Source organism: Rousettus aegyptiacus, unplaced genomic scaffold (genome assembly GCF_014176215.1).
Source record: "Rousettus aegyptiacus isolate mRouAeg1 unplaced genomic scaffold, mRouAeg1.p scaffold_m13_p_14, whole genome shotgun sequence".
Classification (NCBI taxonomy): Eukaryota; Metazoa; Chordata; class Mammalia; order Chiroptera; family Pteropodidae; genus Rousettus; species Rousettus aegyptiacus.
Window position 1 is genome coordinate 9,203,088 of NW_023416289.1, and position 19,680 is coordinate 9,222,767.

A 19,680-nucleotide genomic window follows, 5' to 3' on the forward strand; every position below is an offset into this window, starting at 1 on the left:
CACCTCAGCTCCACTTCAAATCATCTAGCATTAGATTCTCATTGTGCCCATCCCTGGTGCCAAAAAGGTTGGGGACCACAGCTTTACATGGTTGTCATATTTATGCCAATTGGCTCATTTATCACTCAGAGACCTTTTCTTTCCCTAGCTGCTTTTATATAAAAGTCCCTCCACACCCCAGCCACTTCCATTTCTTTTACTTTTTTTGTTTACTGTCTTATTGTTTCTCATATAAGCCAATTCTTGAGCAATGCCTGGCATGTAAAAAATGCTCAACAGATACCAGTTGAATGAATTAGGGAAGTGAGGATTGAAAAACTAAGGGTACGGTAAAGAGTAAAATGAATCACTTGTTTGTTGTGACAGATATTTTATTTTGAAAAATCAGTGAGGCCAGAAGGCCCAAGTTAGGTCAACTCTCTTTCTACTAACTAGGGTTTTGTGCCTGAAGTAAAGTTTAGGCTTGTTGCCACAGCTTGAGCTGGCCAGGTTCCCAGATTTCTTGCTTCTTGGTCATGGTGATTTCTAGATAGGCTCACATTCTCTTCCCTATCTGCGGAGGCAATCTGTGGCTGGGCATAGGGTTTCCTCAGTGCTGGATTCTCTTAGTGGATTGTCAATTTCTAGTGTCAAATCGGTTTGAAATAATCTCCAGTTTGTCAGAGTACATGCAGACCCATCATTGAAAATTAATGGCCCTTGTGACTTAAAAGAACCGGTGATATCTCTAGCCTGCCTGAGTGAGACGCCTATACCACGAATCTGTCAATGAACATGTCCACTCTGGGCTGCCTTAGTCAATGCTCAAGGTTGGCAGCAGCCTCCGGACCATTTATGGTGGTAGCAGAGGTGAATTTTGGGTAGAGAGAGAGAGGCCTGGGGTTAGCCCCAGTGGGCAGTTTGTACCCCCAAGAGTATTCTCAGTCTTGGGCTCCTTATGGAACCCCACTCCACTTTTCAGGCTCTAGTTATGTCTAATCTGGTTTTGACTGCCCATTTGTGGGTCAAGACAGCCAAAGCTGCATTTTTAAACATTTGATCAGTTAGTATCACATGCTCCAAGCTGCTTTCATTCTCCAGTGTGCTGGATTGGCAGAATGGGATAAAAGCTCACCAGGGCAGTGGGAAACTCCAGGGATTCTGGTCCCAGGCTGGCGGAGTTCATTCTGGGGTGGTGGTAGGGTGGGGCAGTTGGGGGTCGGGGGGAGTGTTATTTAACTCTACCATGCAGAACTGTTACCATCTCTGTGCCATTCCTCAGCCTAATTAGAACCCAGGCCTGATGCATGGCTTAAATGACACAATGGATGTGAAACAGCTTTGGGAGGATATCATGTCTCCTAAGGAAAACGTTGGAACATTAAAGTGCCACACGCGAGTCAGCAAGAAGTTACCCAGGCACAGACTTAACCTGGAGGCCTCAAAGGTGTGTTTTATTTTCTTTTCCTCTTTAAAACATGAGTGTAAGTTGTGGCTTACAATCAGGATTCACACGCAAAGGGCTCCAGTTTGTGATGCTGGCTGTAACTTTTTGAATTTCATGTTGAGACCAGACACTTATTATTTCTAATCTTCACAAGTATACTTTACATTAAAGCCTCTCCAAACACATCAGAGCTTCTTTCTCAGACAAGAAGAATGAGGCTCAGAAAAGTTAAAAAATTGCCTGGTTTCCCGAAGAGCAAGGATTTAACGGGGTCTTTTCACATCCTAGAACCTGCGCTCCTAATCCCGACTCCATGCTATCTTCTCTGGGTAAGAAAGACTTTTGAGGCAGGTGAAAGGAAGTAGGGAGAGATGTTAAGGAGAGTCTCTTAGCTTAGATTCCGGAACACACCTGATCGTGTAAAGTTCACCTCTACATTGAACGGGCATCATACTCCACCGGCCATCTTGGTTGTGGCAAACCCAATTCCTTTTTATTTTCCTGTGACGACAGCCGAGCGAATCAGGTAAAGCCACCTGACCCAGGTTTTTTAAGGAGCAGCAGCGCTCCCCCGGCAAGGGAGCGCAGCCTTTGCGCCCGCAGAAGGCCAGGTCGTGGGCAGTTCCCAGCGCGGCCTCTGACCCGGCCGTGCTCGCAACTCCCGGGTGGACGCGGGCTGGGGCGGGGCTCGGGAGGACCCCGCCGGGCCCCGCCCAGCGGCCCCGCCCCCTCATCTACATACGCGGCACCCGCGGCTGCGTCGAGCTCGCCGCGGACCCAAGATGGCGGCGTGTGGACGTGTACGGAGGATGTTCCGCTTGTCGGCGGCGCTGCAGCTGCTGCTGCTCGCGGTGGCCGGGGCCGAGAAACTCCCGGGCCAGGGAGGCCACAGCCAGGGCCAGGGCCCGGGGGCCAACCTTTTGCCCCTCATAGGGCAGACTGGAGGCGGCGGGCCGTTGGGTCAGCAGCTGCTCCAGCTGCCTCAGGCAGCTCAGCTCCCGCAGCAACAGCAGCAGCAGCAGCAGCAGCAGCAGCAACAGCAACAGCAACAGCAGCAGCAACAACCGCCTCAGCTGCCGCAGCTGCCTTTCCCGGCGGGTGGGCCTCCGGCCCGGCGGGGCGGAGCAGGGCCTGGCGGGGCCGGCGGGGGCTGGAAACTGGCAGAGGAAGAGTCTTGCAGGGAGGACGTGACCCGTGTGTGTCCCAAGCACACCTGGAGCAACAACCTCGCGGTGCTCGAGTGCCTTCAGGACGTGAGGGAGGTGAGGAGGCCGGACGGGGCTGGGAGGGCCAGGCCTGGTGCGGGCCCGAGGGTGTCGCCGGCCTTGGAAGCTTCTGACGCCGGTCTCTGTGCGGCACTCCCTGTGCCTCTCTCCTCGGCGCATTCCGAGAAGAGGACCCCACCCCCACCCCTCATTCCCTTCCTGGTGCGGGGGTCTGGGACGTAGACCCCCGGACCCTAGCCGCAATCCAGGAAGGCCCAGAGCGTGTTTGTGTTTGCTCTGGGCTTTTGTGTGATGCTCCAAGCACAGTGGCTTCTGGCGGAAGACTTGTTTAGGATTTTGCCAACCGTTTCGACTTGGACAATTTGTAGCACCCCTCTTTAACATGAAAAATGGTTGGCACACTTAAGCAGTTAAAGAATGAACTGCTGTTTATTGGCAGAAGGTAATGTTTGTTTAGGGAGCTGGGATTCTGTTCTGATGTGTATTGTAGTCAACAGCTTATTTTACCGTCTTTACCCCATTCTTTTGTAATTCGCAGATTCCTGTTATCTACTGGGTGCTGAAACTAATGTATGCTCACCTCCCCCCCCACCTTCTCTTCTTTTGGTCTTTTTGTACTGAATCTCTAGTTTAAGCTATTACACCATGTGATTTAGAGACAGACCCAAGGCTTAAAAAGTTGGGGTAGCGTTTGAATTGTAATTGGGTTGTGGGATCTTGTCTTTCTGACATCTGAATATGATTTTAATGAAATCTAGATTTGAGTGATTCACCGAAGTGACAGGGTGAATTTTTTCTCTAGATTTAATGCTGCAGACATAAGTGCACATATGACAGTTCCTGAAGTTTGGAAGCAAATCTGATAGGGATACTTTTGTTCTCGTGCTCGCGCGCTCTCTCTCTCTCTCTCAGGATTTACATACATAGATTTAGGCCCAAAGGTTGACAAGTAGAATGAAGTTGCTACTTGATACAATTTTGTCTGGCAAATTGTATCATCAGAGTTGTCTAAGCTGTTCACAGTAATGGGAAGGCCACTGGTTTGTAGAAAATTGCTACTCTTGGCAGCCCACCAACCCCCCGTGATATTGGCTCTTGTGTCTATGCAGAGTAATTCACAAGAGGAAAAGACATACATAATCAGGAGACAGAGAGAAAGGAAGTTTCTTTCCAGAGCCACCAGAAATGTGGAGCCTTAGATCTGACTTCTCATCTACAACTTAAAGACTAGAAAGATAGTAACCCCTTGTTATTCTTTGTCAACTACGCCTCTAGTAGATACAGCTAAGTCTTAACTCTGTCAAACTTGGAGTTTTCTGTTGGTCTCTGAGAATACATAATAGGTGTTCCCTCAAACTAAGATCCTGGTGTTTGTGACTAAACACATTGTTAGTGATTTGTGGCAGAAACAGGATATTATCAGGAAGGCGTCAAAAACGACCATTCCAGGAGTACATGTCTGTTTCTTTGTGTGCATCAGGGATATATGGAAACCTCCACTTCACAGAAGCAGTCTTCCTTTGTCATGTATGTAGAAGTGTGTAGCAGCATATGTCTTCCGTAAATAAATCTGACTACTTTGGAAGGCTGTCGAATTTAGTGGGTACTATCTTTCTGCATTACTTAGTAGTGTAAAAAGCCTAGCCTGGAAATGTAGTCCTTCTCCAATTTTGCCTGTAAGATTCTCATCAAGGATATTGTTTCAGTAACTATTTTTTCTTCCTTTATGGAATATTTAAACTCTTTGAGAGTAGTTACTGGATCCTGTATTTTCTTTGTAACTTTCCAGAGTGCCAAATTCAGTGCTGAGAATCAGTTAATGTCGTCTGATTGAGGATGAGTAAACTAATAGAGTGGGCTTTATGATCCTGAGGAAGGGAACGGATCGTGTAAATTGGAGGTGCGGATTTTTCCAGGGGTAGAGGGGGTCCTAAATTTCCAATTGAATTAATTTTCCTCCAATTTTATATACATAAAAATTGGGAAAAACGTACCACGAACAACCTCTTCAGAAGGTGGAACTGTTTTTAAACTACTTTTTTCTTTGAAGACAGCAGAAGGAAATTTTATTCTACTTAATTTGAGAATTAAGTAAATCTGATTTATGTGTTTGAAAGAACATAATTAAAAAAGTAAACTAGGCATGTTTGAAGTGAAATTATGGAATACGTTTTGTAGTTCCTGTTCAGTAAGTAGGACCATTTGATAGGGAAGTAGACATATGTGCTTCTTTATCCCTTTGGATACAAATTCAGGGAAGACTTTTCTCTGTGTACTTTATATCACAGTGTGGTAAGTCATTTTTTATTTTGAAACAACATGGAGGTATATAGTGTTGGGTTAAGTCTTAAATTTAAATATTTTAAAGTTCTCTGTAGTATAATGTTCAGTTATATAGTAATTCACTTACAAAATGTATTCGAAGGTATTTCTGGTTACCTTTAAATATTTTCAACTGATACTTTCATTTTGTCTAATACATCATATGCCAACAAATTAAAAATGTGGTTTTTTAATTGTGTACAGAGTATAGATTAGTTCATAGCTTTTTTTCCCCTCAGTTGTTTTGGCCATTACTTTGAAGGTGTCTTATGTGGGGGATTGTTTTTTTTAAAACTCTCAGATGACTCATGCTTTTTAAGAGGTCGCATACCCAGTGGGCCCACTGTTAAATAGTAGGTGTAATAACAGTAATGGTGGGATAGTAGAGGACTGGTGTGTGTACATGCGAGTGCGTCCGTGTGTGTGTGTGTGTGTGTGTGTGTGTGTGTGTGTGTGTCTATTAGTAGTTTTAGTTATTAAAATAAAAGTATAAGGGGAAAAGGAAAAGTATACCCTGAGCTGTTCTATCAGGTGGAGGAATAGTAATAACAAAGCAAGAGAAGATACTACTCTCTAGCTAATACTTGATACAGCAATAAGATATGCTTATGTTGAGAGTAATTTTAAAATATCTTAACATACCTTAATTTTTGGCTGAAATAACCAGTAGTATCTTGTGTTTAGAAATTTTAGACATGGAAACATTTGTTCCTTAGAAATTTATTAGTGCTGTGCATAGTTTTTCTTAGTTTTCTTTTTTGTTGTTGTTAGATTAAAAAAAACTTTCTAATTTGGAAAAATTTCAAACATACACGGAAGTAGTATAATGACTCTCCATATATACATCACCCAGTTTCAACTATATATATATATATATATACATATATATATATATATTTTTTTAACACAAGGGTTGGGAGACTCAGATTCTCAGACATAGTATCTCAGATACTGTGTCATTTCACTTTAATACTTCAATGTATGTCTCTGATAAGGGCTTAAAAAATAAAACTAGAACCTAAGTGTTATTTGAGTATTAAAAAGCATTATAAGATATTTCTTCTGAATTTCTTGGTATCTTCTCTTGATACATAAATTTCAGATTATAAATTTGTGGACCATTGTCTCTAAGTTATGTACAGAATGAATGCTTTGCAAATATTTAAGATGGACTATTTTATGTATTGAACAGATTTAACATCACAAACCATGAACCCACTTGCAAACTCATAGGTGAACATTTTTCTCATTCTATTCTTAACCTTTCACTTAACTGTATCCTAAGAGTATACCACCCTATCTATATTATCTCATTTAATACTTTGGTAGTCTTGTAAGGTAGATAGTGTAATCTTACTATCTTAGTTGAGAAACTGGCTTAGAGAGATGAAGTAATTTGTCCAGTGTTATATCCTAAGTGGTGGAGCTGGTGTTCCAGAAGTTCTCTTTGACTTCAGAGACCTTCCTCTTTCCAATCTACCGTGGGTGGTGGCGGCTAGAGAAATTAGTATGTGACTATTGAGAATGCCAGGGGTTCCTAAGTGCACACAAAATTAGAAGGGTCACCTGGAATTAGAATTCTGTTTTCTTCACTACCAAGAACAGTTGGGTAGCGACTGCTCCTATGCATCGGAGCATTTTAGATTTCTCAGGCAGATAGGTCAGCATTATTAGACAGAGCTAATTTAATTATTAGTCCGAGTCCACTGTGAGCAGAATTTCTGTTTAGTGAAAAGATTTTAAAATTCCATCTCACCTTGAGCAGGGTTTGTACCAGTATAATGTAAGAAAGAATTTAGATATATCCCCCTATTATTTGTATTGAATCCATGGAACAGTACAAAGAATGAATGAGGGCTAGAGCTGGCACTCTCATTAACTAATTGTGTAACTGTAAGCAAGTCATTTACCACTGTTAGTCTCAGTTTCCCGTGTGTTAAATGAGAGGTTTAGGTAATAGTACGATTTTAAGATCCCTGTTATTTAACCTGTATAAGTTGTTCCAGACTACCACAATAAAGTGAGTCATAATCTTTTTGCTGGTTGAGGGTCTTGCCCTTGATTTGTTTAAAACAAAACAAAAACAAACAAACAAACAAAAAAACAGTGTCTGTGAAGCACAATCAAATGAAGTGCAGTAAAACAAGGTATGCCTGTAGTTTCTAGGATTTATATGTGTACCATCTTCTGATTCCTTATTTATGCATGGGGAGGTGATATTCATGAATAATGCAAACAGCAATTAATCCAAACATTGTTTAGCTTTAGGATATATTATGATCATTTTGTTTGAGCCATAGGAATTTTCTCCTATGCTAACTCTCAGTAGTTGGAAGCAGTCTAACCACATAATCAAGGCATTATTGATCTTGAATTATGCACCCATCACTGTGGAAGAGCCCTAGTACCTAAGACACCACCATTGCTTGCAGTTGGTTGGATAAGTGAGACTGTGATCAGGAAACAGTTATGTGAGAGAGTGTTAGTGACTTGGTGTTACACAAACAGTAAGTTCTTTAGAGCAATGAAAAGAACACAACACAAAGAGCATAAAGTTACTTTTTAGACTAGGTAGAACCTAGTTCTGCCACTCTTGAGTTTAAAAATCATTTCACATTTTCCCCCCTTACGTAGGGACTGTGTACTTTAGCCCTGTTGTAAGTAAAAATGTACGTGGATTCTTATGTTTGCTATACTAGTTATATTTTTTGAATATGTATTAAATATATGGCCATTGAAGTATACAGTACTAACACATACTACCTGAAATCATCTTGCTTACCATCTATAATAATGCTTTGGAAAATACTGAGACTGGATTAAGTCTTAAGATGTTTCTAGTTCTGGTACTTTGTGATTCTGTGATCTGTAGAAATAGAAAACATTGCAAGGGAATCGTGAGCACAGATGAAGGGGAGATGCTCTGAGACAGTAAGGGGACTGTGCTGACTGAAGCAGAGTTTGAGAATTTTTTCAGAGTCCCAAATATAAAGGGTCTTACAAGCACGACTGGCTGGTTCGCCAGTAAAGCCCAGAAATGGTAAGTATTTTTATCCCAACTTGAGATAAAAATATTCCTGCAGATAATTGAGAGTTACCTATAAAATAGCACTGCCATTTATGGCAAACACTTTTTAAGAAGTCTCGTGATGAGAGTGGTTTACAGCATTTATTTGCTTCATAATTCACTGTTCTTTGGAAGAAAATAAAATACTTGAACAGTTCAAAAAATGAAATGGTTTTTCTTTTGTACATTTCTCCTAATATGTTTAAAACAAATTTTGTCGGCAAAAAATCCTCCCAAAATCTCATTTTTTTGAGATATTTACATAGTATTTTAAAAAGAAGCAATTGAAAATGGATAGTTTGAATTGAGATCTAAGTATAAAATACACACTTGATTTTGAAGACTTAGTGCCTCCTAAAACAAAGTATTTCAGTAATTTTTATATTGATTACATGTTTAAATAACAGTATTTTGAATATATTAGGTTAAATTCATTAGTAAAGTCAATTTTGTTTTTTATTAATGTGATTACTAGAAAACAAATATATGTAGCTCACATTATATTTCTATTGGACAGCAATGATCTAGATGAAGAAAAAGGTATCTTTACTAAAAACTCTAATACAAGTTATAAAGTAGTAAGTACCATAAGAGAAGGATACATTAAATGCAATGTGCACACAGTAGAGGGAGTGGTTGGGAGGATCAGAAAAAAAGCTTTTTAGTACTTTTCATTCTTTTTAAGTTGGTGGTTCATATCATGAATTTCTTAATTTAGCTACTTTAAAATGCCTCCCAACTTGGTTAATGGATGGATCTCATCTTCAACATGCCTATTTTATGAGTTATAAAGGGTGACATGCAGCACCTTCAGCTTGCGAGGAGCAATAGTCTTATAAAAAAACTGGAAGTCATAAATGACTCATCTTTATTTGGTTGAGCTAGATAAATTTGAAACTTAAGAATCTCAAGTGATGGCCCTCAGAACTATGCCAGTACTAACGCTTGTATCTGCATTAAAAAAGAGTGTGGAGGAACAAGCAGTGTGGACCAGAATCTAAAAACAATGAATTAAGAGAACCAGACATCTGTTTTCATTCAGCTTTAATAATTTTACTGAAATTAAAAAAAATTATGTTAGATTGAATGCATCGCATTTGTGGTACCTATAAAATCTTTTATTGAAGGCCTGAAAAACATGTATAACTTTAAAGAATGAGTCATAGTAAAAATGGGTGCTGACTTAAATTCCTGTCTCTGTACATTTGTAAAACAGAACAAACTCTTAAAAACAGTTTTAGGGTCCTTTAAAAAATAGCAAATGTGATGTATATTTAAAATAATAAGCAAGGTAAACAGTGAAGTGAAATGAAATTAACCAGGAGAATGTGCATATAAGTTATAAATCAATTCAAATAGAGAGCACCCCCCCCCCAAAAAAAAGAAAATTATGTGTAAAGAAAGTGTTCTGGTATCTAGGAAGGTTTCATTTGTAATTTAAGTTTAAATTAGAAAGACAGCCTGCAAGCCACCTAACAGAATTCCCAAAGTTCCTACGCTGGCCAAATCAACTGCAATATCAACAACATGAAATGGACAGAAACTTCATGGAGAAGGAAGAGAATCTAATGGAGGGTTTTAATTATGAACAAAATCTGCCGTCTGTTAATTCTTGGCACCTACTGAGCACACCTATTAGATATGAAATAAAAATCATAAGAGATAAGTTCCTGTAGTCTGTGGAGCCCACGGTAGGTGAAGCAATGTGGTGAGTGGAAAAATAGAATGGGGCTTTGAAACTACAAAGTGTTTGGATAAAATCTCTGTGCAGATACAATTGTGTGTATCGATAAAATCCTGGCTCTCTTACCACTTACTGTGACCTTGGACAAATTAATTACCTCAGTTTTCAATTTTCTTATCTATAAAATTGAGATGTGAAATCTACTCCCAAAAGGGTTATGGTGAAGATGAAAATTTTTTAAATATAAAGACCATCCATCAAATTGCATTTACCCATAAGTGGTCTTTCCCTTCCTTGTCCCTTTGTTGTTGCAGATGAAATCATTCAAGATAAGGCTTTATGTTCACTGTAAGAGAAATGTGAACTGTAGTGCTGCACATCTTTTATATAATCTTTCCAAGGCTCTTTCAAGAAAACTTTAGTTTGAACTTACTTGAAGAATAAGGTCATGAAGATTTGTATAGCCATACCAGCCAGGTATTTAAAACATGCACACTTTGAGATTATGGAGTGTAAAAGGGTGAATTCTCTAGGTAAAAGAATTTAGTTCTACCACGTGTTCTTTAGTTCTTTTGGCCTAAATAATGCCTAAATACGGACTTTACTGCCTATCAGACAAAGTAAAACTCTATTCTCTCATATAAGAGGGAAAAAATAGTTCTTATATTCTGCAGATTGCACTGTTAAAAACAGAGCCTCCCTGTGTCACTTGGAACAACTAAGATCATAGCCGTTTTATCAGCTGAAAAGCAGAAGGCATTGATTATATCTTTCTTTGCCCTTTGTAAAATCAGATAAATATAAGAATCACTGAAATTTTCCCTGAAGTTGGCAGCTTTTCAGAGGGAAAGTAATATTTTAGGGACTTTTACTTTTATATTGCTAAGGTTGGAACATTTTCTGGCCTTTGAAACAGTCTGTATTAAATATAAATACATAAATTAATCATACAGTGCCAAATATTTTCGATATGTACACCTGTTTGAGGTAATTAGGTAGCAGAGTTAGTTTTGAACAGTTTTGAAACAGTTAAAATTCCACAGTCTCATTAAAACTTAAATTTGATAGATTTATTAGGTCCTGGCTATTTGTTATGTGTATAGAATAAAAGCTTTTATTGTGTCTAGTTACTGCTTTTTATCATTATAAGAAGTTTCAAGGATTTATACTATCATGTATTGTTTTTTCAGCCTTATGGTGTATCTGAAATAGGAGAAATCAGGGCAGTTAAAGCAGAGGTCAGGAGAGATTGGTGTGGTTCCCTTCCTCTTATGGAAACAAATTCACATCCTTTAACCTGACCAGTGTAAGCCTCCTCCTCCATCTCTACCGTACTTCCTACTAGCCCCTTACACAACATCCTGCCGTCTCGCACCCACAAATGCATAGTGTAGTGGTGTGGGCCTCCAGAGAGTACAGAATTACAGCTTTTGAGTTTACAGGGTTTATGTTATAAATATCAGTTGCTGGTGAAGATTTTAAATAAAGTGATTTGAGAATTTTCTGCACCACGATATTGCTCAGCACTTTTCCCTTTGTGCAACCCGCTCTGTCCCTCTCCCTGCTATCCTGTAAGCATTGTTTTCAGGCTTCGTTTTTATTAGATTGAACCCTAACAAATTACCAATACGTAATCATTTTCGACTTACAGAAGCAGCATTTTCATATGGTTCAGCCTCATTGTTCAGATTTTGAGTACATAATATCTCCTTTCCAGTAATTTCATTGTTGCCTTTTGTATCATTTAAAAATTTATTGTTAAGAGTTTGTAGATAGGAGGAATTAGTCATTTTAGTGTGGGGTTCTCACCTTGCAGTTCTTCCTGAAATTCTTTTTTTCCAGTTTCTCATTTGGCTTATCTCTCCCCCAGACCAAAAGAAGAGAAGCAGTTACTTTTATACTTTTCCCTTATACTTTTTACTTATTCATAAAATATTAACTGAGCATTTACTTTATGGGTTAATTAATAAGCAAGATTATTATTTGGTATGAAAAGGTGACTTGAGAGTTTTGTTTCATATAAAATTAATGTGTTTTGAAAAACCTTTCCTAACTCCTTTATAATAGGTGAAATGTGGAAACAGATGTAAATGTCCGAGAGGAACTCATCAAATAGTCTTGCTTTCAAAAACTGATTATAGGCCTAATAACCTTCTCCCTAAATATTTCATTATTCCAAGTAAATTTGCTATTCAGTATTTAATTTATGGAGTATTTTATCTCATTTACAGCTCTCGATAGTGGTATATAGTAGATAAGATAGATACCAGCCTTATTTTACAGATTTAAAAAAGTGAATCAGATGGATTGTAATTTGCCCAAGTCTCACATAGGTATTAAAAAACAGAGCTTAGACTCCAACCCATGTCTTTTAAAATTCACAGCCTTAGTCTCAGCATGTTACTACATTGCTTTTCTGATAAAGTTTTCACATTTATGTAAATAATGTATATTTATTTTATTGTTTTTCATACTTTATAGTCCTTTCCAATTTTTATTTAAATCTGTCAACAAATACTTGAACATATACTATGTGCTCATTGTTTAGTCAAATAGTTTTTTTCTTCCTTCTCTCTGGGGCTCTAATCTCACATAAGTGAAATTCTCTGCTGTAGACTCACAAGTCATGAGGCTTTGTTCTTCAGCCTCCCTCTCCCAGCTGTAACCCCCTCCCCATTTCATTTTGGACAGTTACTACTGCTATATCTTTAGGTTCACTGATCTTCTGTAATTTTCAGTCTGCTATTAATGCCATCCAGTGTATTTTTTTTTTTTTTGACATTCTTAGAAGTTTGATTTGGGATAGATATATATTTCTCTCTATTATGTTTATATTTTCCTTTACATCCTTAAGTATATGTACAGTAGCTGTTTTAAGGTCTTCATCTGCTAATTCCATTATCTGTCATTTCTCGGTCTTTACCTACTTATTAATTTTCCTGCTTTGCACGTGCAGTAATGTTTTATTGGTTGTTGGTCATTGTGAATTTTACATCTTTGCTGGATTTTGTTGAATTCTTTTAAAGAGTGTTGAATTTTGGCACACAGGTTACGTGCGAATCAGTTTGGTCCCTTTAGGCTTGCGTTTAAGCTTTTTAGGGCAAGTGCAGAGCCCCTTTCAATCTGTGCCTGATTTAATTCTACTTCTAGGATGTGGCTCTTCTGGGACTTTACCCAGTGTCCTGAGTTATAGCAGGTCTCTCCATTATGCCTGGTGGAAATGAACTACTCCTGCCTGTGTGAGCTTCAGGAATTATTTGGCTTGTTTTTCATTGTTCCCACAACACATACGTAGGACAGGACTTGACCCAAGGAGATGCCTCCGCAGATCACCTGGGCGCTTTGTGTAGCTCTCCTTTCCAGGTCTCTGTCTTGCAAATTCTAGCCGCCATGGATCCCTTGAACTTTGATTTCTCTCCTCTATTCGGCAAGAACACCAGTTAATGTTTGGGTCCCCCTCCCTGTGCTGCAGCCTAGAAACCATTCCAGGCAGTAAGCTGGGGTAATCATCAGGCTCACCTTGTTTGTTTCTCTTCTCTCAGAGATCATGGTCTTGTGCTGGCTGTTGTCCAGTAACTGAAAATTACTTTTGTGTCTTGTCTAGTTAATTACTATGGGAGCAATTCCTGTAGTAATTGGTTTTTCTGAGTGGAAGTAGAAATCACCACTCCTTGAATTTCAACTTCTTTCATATCAAATGGAAATGAATGGGGAAAAATTGTTAGAAAAGGAGATTGAGAATTATTTATTAAAATTGCTGATATGTGTATATGTCTTTTGACCCTACAGTCCTGCTTCTGAAAATTTACATTTAACCGTTATGATGAATGTGTAGGAGATGTTTTATGGAAGCGTTTTTATGGTGATAGCAAACAATTGGAAGCAACCCAGCACCTTTCAATGAGGAAGTGATTAAATAAATTATTGTACCATCTATGCAGGGAACCATTGTATTGCTATGGAAAAGAAGATCTTTATATCAGGTATGGAAAGATCTTTAAGATCTGTTGTTAAATGAAGAAAGTAAAGTTACCACTCAATGTAGTGTAATATCTCTTTTGTAATCAAGGAGAATGCTTTGGAAGGATGTGGAAGAAACTAGGCTAGTGGAGGATAACAATAGATGGGAAACTTTGCCCTGTGTTGGTTTTTATATTTTTTATTTAAAAAAAATATTTGAGCTATCTGCATGTTACCTCTTTAACAGTTTTAAAGTTTAATATGAAGATATTTTTCCACTGACCCATGTTGACAAACCTACTTTAGCATGAGAGCACCACAGCTATAAATTTCATTATGTGTCAAGAGGGTCAGCTTGTCTTACAACTGGGGTGAGCCAAGCTTTTCACTAACTTAAAAGATAAAAGATTTCCTTTCAGTTAATTTATTTATTTTCTAGGGCAGAACTAACTGCCATACCAAACCCAGATATATCAGTGACTTAACTCAAGAGAAGTTATGGGAAACTATCAACCATCTGGTGATTTGGAGACCCCGGTCCCTCCCATCTTGTGCTTCCATTTCCCAGGGCTTTGGGCAGGCAGGAAAGAGAGAAGCCCTGCCTGCTCTTTCTTTAAGTCCTTATCACCTCTCTCTTCCCTCCCCCCCTCCCTTCATTCCTTCTTTCCATTTAATCCACATACCATAAAATTCACCCTTTTAACCACCTGTTCTTAAAAGCTCTGGCCCCGAGGTGATTATTAGCTCTGCTTTTGGTCACATTCTCGTGGCCAGACCTCTTCACATGCTGTGCCTGGACCCAGGAGGTACTGGGTAACACACTCTCAGTGACAGCTCCACATGGTGAAAAGGGGAGCGCGGAATGCTAGCAGACAGCAGCAACCTCTGTCACGGCTGTCTGGGCAAGTCAGCGCAAGTTCATGTGGCAATACTTGATTTGTCATATTAAGAAGTAATGTTCCTTCTTATTTTCTTTAGGAAGGTGACTATCGTTAAGCAATCAGGTTTTTTCTCTGCTCTAAATGGACAGACAGAAAGGGAGACACTTTCTTGTAAACAGTTTTCAGTGTTGTAATCTCTTTGATTTAAACTATGGAAGCAGTTTCAGCCTTATGTAGGGATCTCAGTTCCAATTTTATACTTGCCGAAGGTCTTGTGTCATTAAGCTTCAAGTCCTATGTTAATCAAACAGTCTCCCTTCCTCCCTCCCCTTCTTGGCGTCCTGGTTTTTTAATGCTCCTTGCCTCCTTTTCCTGGCACCTAGAGGATTCATTTCTTCTGAGTTAAACTTCGCCTTTAAAAGAACCACACTTATACCATACCTCTAAGTGTTTATTGTTGAAGGCTTTTCAGGTTCTGTTCTTGGCTGGAGAACATATATATTGCTGGAAACTGAAGTTCTTCACTTTTGAGGCAGCCCATTCTTTGGTTGATATCGTTCAAAAGGGACAAGGAGATAGATTAAGTTATTGAGCAACTGCTCTTTGCTTGTGTACATTATCTTGTTTAATCACCACAGTTACTCTAAGAGGTAGGTTTAGTTTTAGCCGCCATTTTATTATGAAAATTTCAGGCATACAGAAAAGTATTTGAAATCGTACATTGAACACCCACATATACCCAACCACTGAAATTCTACCATTAACATTTTACTGTACAGTTGACCCTTGAACAACATGGGTTTGAACTATACAGGTCTACTTATATGTGGATTTTTTTCAAGAATACAGAGATATTTTTAAAATACACAAAAACAAAAACAACCCTCCATATCCCCGGGTTCCATATCCTGGGATTTAGCCAACTGTGGATCAAAATACTGTTTTTGATCCACAGTTGGAAATCCACAGGTGCAAAGGGCTGACTGTATGCATTGTCCTGTGCCCGTTTACGGAAGGGACTTGAGCCATCTGCAGAATTTGGTATTCTGTGGGTCCTGTAACCAATCCCTCATGGGTACTGAAGGATGGTAGTTAAATTTGTCATACTCAGATTTGGGGCGGGGTTAGTGCCCCTAACGACATGTTGTTTAAGGGTCAACTGTGCTCACTTTATCACAGAAAGATGTTAGTTTAAACATGTAAGCTATATGAAAAATTATATTCCTTGTCAATTTTAATTCATAACTTTTCTTACTAAAAATAAAACCACCTATTTCCAGAATTTTACAAAAAAATTTTGTATCCTAGAATATAACTGCATTTATTTTGTATTAGTCTTTTTTTGTTTGTTTCCTCACAGTGGTTGGGAAAACAAGTGTCTTTTCTGAGGCAGGTCTTCTTCATTCCACTCTGATGAGCCAACATCCTCAGACTTTCCTTTTTTCTTCAGTTTCTGAGGAGGTTATTTTTACAGTTCTCTGTTTCTGGCTCCTTCCTTGCCATTATTATCAGTATCCATTTATGTAACCTAAAAGGAATTCCAGATCATTTAAGTTACAGCAGGTTTTTTCCTAAATGGCAGACTGCAGCATGGCATGGCAGTTCTAATTGATACATGTCAGAACTTTTGCTGTTTTTTATGGGAGTTTAACAGTGCTGTGCAGTGGTGATGTATAGATTTCACCGAGATAATAAGACATTTATTTTTAAAAGTAATTAGAATGTAACAAGTAGAATATCACAAGAATGCAGAATTGTTACTCCAAGCCAGTATCCTCCATCACTCCAAATAATTGTTTAATAATTTAGTTATAATAGCCATTATTGGATGTTGTCAGCCTTTTGAAATATCTATGTTTAGTTTACTTTTTTTTCAATTCCATTATTTTGTTTCTCCCTAGAATGATTGGGAGGAGATCAGTATTTTGTGTTGTTAAATTAATTCCAACAATATGCTAAAGTCTAGACCTAGGTTATTTTTTGGATTCAGAAGATCACTGTTAGCTGGCAGTATCTAAGAGTCAATTTAATCTGATTGGATGTATGTTAAAATGCTGTTGGTATTGGTAGTAACTGCTTTTTGCCAAAAAGGCATTTAAAGCATTGGATCCTGTTTTTTTTTTTTTTTTTTAATGTGGTTAGATTACAAACGAGTATTTATGAAATAATGCTACTTGTTGAGGCAAACAGAAATTCATTTATATGATATATTTGTATAACATTTATATAATATTTCTTTCCAAATGATTTAATTTTTTCCTTGTAACACTTTAGAATTCATCAGATTTTTAGCAGAGAAAAAAGCAAATTCAACCAAGGTTTAATTTTTGCTATCAGCACAGAAACAGATCAGTCCAGAAATTTTGTATATTTTTGTAGCAAAATTTGGTATTTTTACACATGTTAAAAGTGATGATCCCCATTTTGTATTTGTATTTTCTATTTTTCCCCAGCAAATTATATAATTGCTGAGCAAACTCAGAGTTACTCATTGACATGGACTCTGAATATCCACGCAGCCTGGGTTAGAAGTTCGTGCTTGCTCAGGCTGATGTGCCTGTTCCATGAGTGAAGCTGTATCTGTGGGCGAAGGGCAGCCTTTATTTTAACCGAGGATGAGCATCATAATTTTTTTTTTAAACTTTGAGTCAGAAGACCATAGATGCTAAATTATTTTGTGTAAGTCAATTTGGTGAGCTTCAAGTTTCCTTAGCTGTAAAAATGAGTAGTTGTAAGGAGTAAAGATTCAGTGAGGTATCATAGATCTGAACGCTTTCTACTGGACATAAAGAAGACTACTACTGATCAGGATATCTATCCTGTGGGAGCCTGCAGGTTATCTGATGTCAATTTAGTGGTACATGGAAGAATTACATTTCATTCAAGGGTCAGAATAGTTTATTTAAAAAGTACTTTAAAATTATTTTTAGACGGTTTGAAAGAATTATTCCTATTGTGTTTTTAGCTAATTTGATTTTTCTGTGTAAACTTGAATTTAGGTTAATACTTTGGATTAGACTTTATAGGCTTTTTTTTTTTTTTTTTAAATGCTAGAAGTCTCTTGCTATAACGTGCCTTCACCAGTCAGCTTAGCTTTAGGGCCTTGACCCCTGTATTTCCTTTAAACTTTTATCCAGGGTAAATTATTCGGCACAATTTTAAAACAAGTTCTGTGTGTATACCACTGTGTCATTCTTCTACCCTTTCTCCATTTCAATTTTGGGCAAATTGCCTAATGTCTGGATTTAATATAACCTTGGAGATAAAACACAGAACAGTAGAGTTCTTGTTTAGTTCCTTTTGAAAAACCAAATTGGAATCCTTTTTAAAATTTTGTGGCAAAATTTCCATTGTCTTTTTTTTCTTTTTTTTTTTTTTTTTTTGAGTTTAAGTATGGTGTGTGGACAAGATTATTTCCTAAAGTTCAAGAAGTATAACTGCTAATTTTTCTTAATTGTATTTAACCATGAACCGAGGTCCAGTCAATTCTGTGCAAGCGCTAAATTTGATAGGCTTCTCCTCCCCTCAAGATTCTTGGGTCATATTTGGCAATGTTCTTCTAACTGGTATGGTACCTGCCTGCCTCTTTGTCCACCTTTCTAATCTTTTTCTAATCCAAAGGCATTCTAACTTTAATGATGAAGTTTTTCAGTTCAAGAATTTCTTAGTATTGAAATATACATAAAATTATGCAGCCATGGGATCGGTCACTTAGAAGCATAAGTGTTTTGAAAATAAAGTGTTAAATATTTGTTACTATTTCTCTGTGGTCTTACTATAAATAATGTGAATTATCCACCTAGGAAAAGAAGCATTATACTTACTATTAGAAAACCTGGTTCAAATTATTGGACTTAAGTAATGAAGAGAAACAAAGCCACTCAGTTGAATTACATATATTATTTCATAAAGATTTTAACATGGTATAGTTACACATTATTGTTGCATTTTTTATTTTTATTTGTAAATTTTGTACAGAAACAGTCCTTTGAGTAATTTGCAGTTTCTTAGTGGAGTATATATATTATGTTAATAAATTATGCTAATGTTGGACCAGTGTTCACCTATTTTAGATAGCTAAATTTAATTTGCCATAATTTTACTTAGAATTTTTGAGTTTATGATTATTAGAAGTTGAGGACAAATTTATAAAATGAAACTGATACTGTAATTGATAAAAATATTGTAAATGATACAATTATACCTTGTAAAAAACACATCCTAAGAGATAGTTTATAAATGTGTTGCCAATAAAACTTGGATAATTAATGTAAGTATTTGTGATGCAATTAATAATAACATTGCCAAGGTAATATTACTAGCAATGGTCTGCAAAGAACGTAAAGGAGAGTCAAAGAGAAGACTCAGTCAATGTTTTCCAAAGCCATGGCCAGTGGGAAAGGCTGCCCCGAGCAGCTGACATTAGTGTGCTTGGCAAAGTGAGCTCTTTAGTGAAATGTCTACGTTAGTTTAGATTTGTTTTTGAGAGAAATTGGAAGTCACTGAAGATTATTGAGTAGGAAAATGGCATGGTAAAATAGTTACGGAAATTATTCTTGTGTCAGTGTGGATTGAAGTAAGGATAATCTGAAGGAGTTAAGTAAACTGCTAATGTGATTGAACTGCGAAGTAAAGACTAGGACTACCGTGAAGCAGTAGCAGTGGAGATGGAAATTGGATTGATGGGCAACTCATTACCTAGGAAAAATTTAGAATGCTTTTATTCATTCATTTGTCAGATTTTGGATAAATATTATTTACTGCATGCCCAACGCTTGATGATAGGTCCTGGGGATACCGTGATCACCCTACCCCTCATCTCCCACTCCTAACAGAAGTGACCCCTGCTGTCATGGAGCTGCCACCCAGGGGAGGAGGTGGCCATTAAAGGGTCGCAAAATAAATGGGAAATTGTCACTCTGTGGAGTGCTGTGAGAGAGAGGTACATTTGGCTGATCAGATTGTCAGAAAATGTTTTCCTGAGAAAATGACGATTGAGCTAAAGGAATGGCAGAATTTCACCAGGTAAAGAGAAGTCAAAGTTGAACTGTTAGGCTACCTCTAAAAATATATAATTCTTAGCTTGTGTGGAATTCGAAATGACAGCCGGGCAT

The 19,680-nt window shown here is 37.9% G+C and overlaps 1 protein-coding gene across 1 annotated transcript in view; it reads left to right on the forward strand.

The window, feature by feature from the left end:
- The first annotated feature begins 2,180 nt into the window (after positions 1-2,180).
- Positions 2,181-19,680, forward strand: part of GLG1 (golgi glycoprotein 1) — a 99,378-nt gene continuing 81,878 nt past the window's right edge. The window contains exon 1 of the mRNA XM_016143970.2: positions 2,181-2,688. Coding sequence (XP_015999456.2) covers positions 2,209-2,688 — 480 coding nt within the window. The 5' untranslated portion in view covers positions 2,181-2,208. The remainder of the gene's footprint in view (positions 2,689-19,680) is intronic.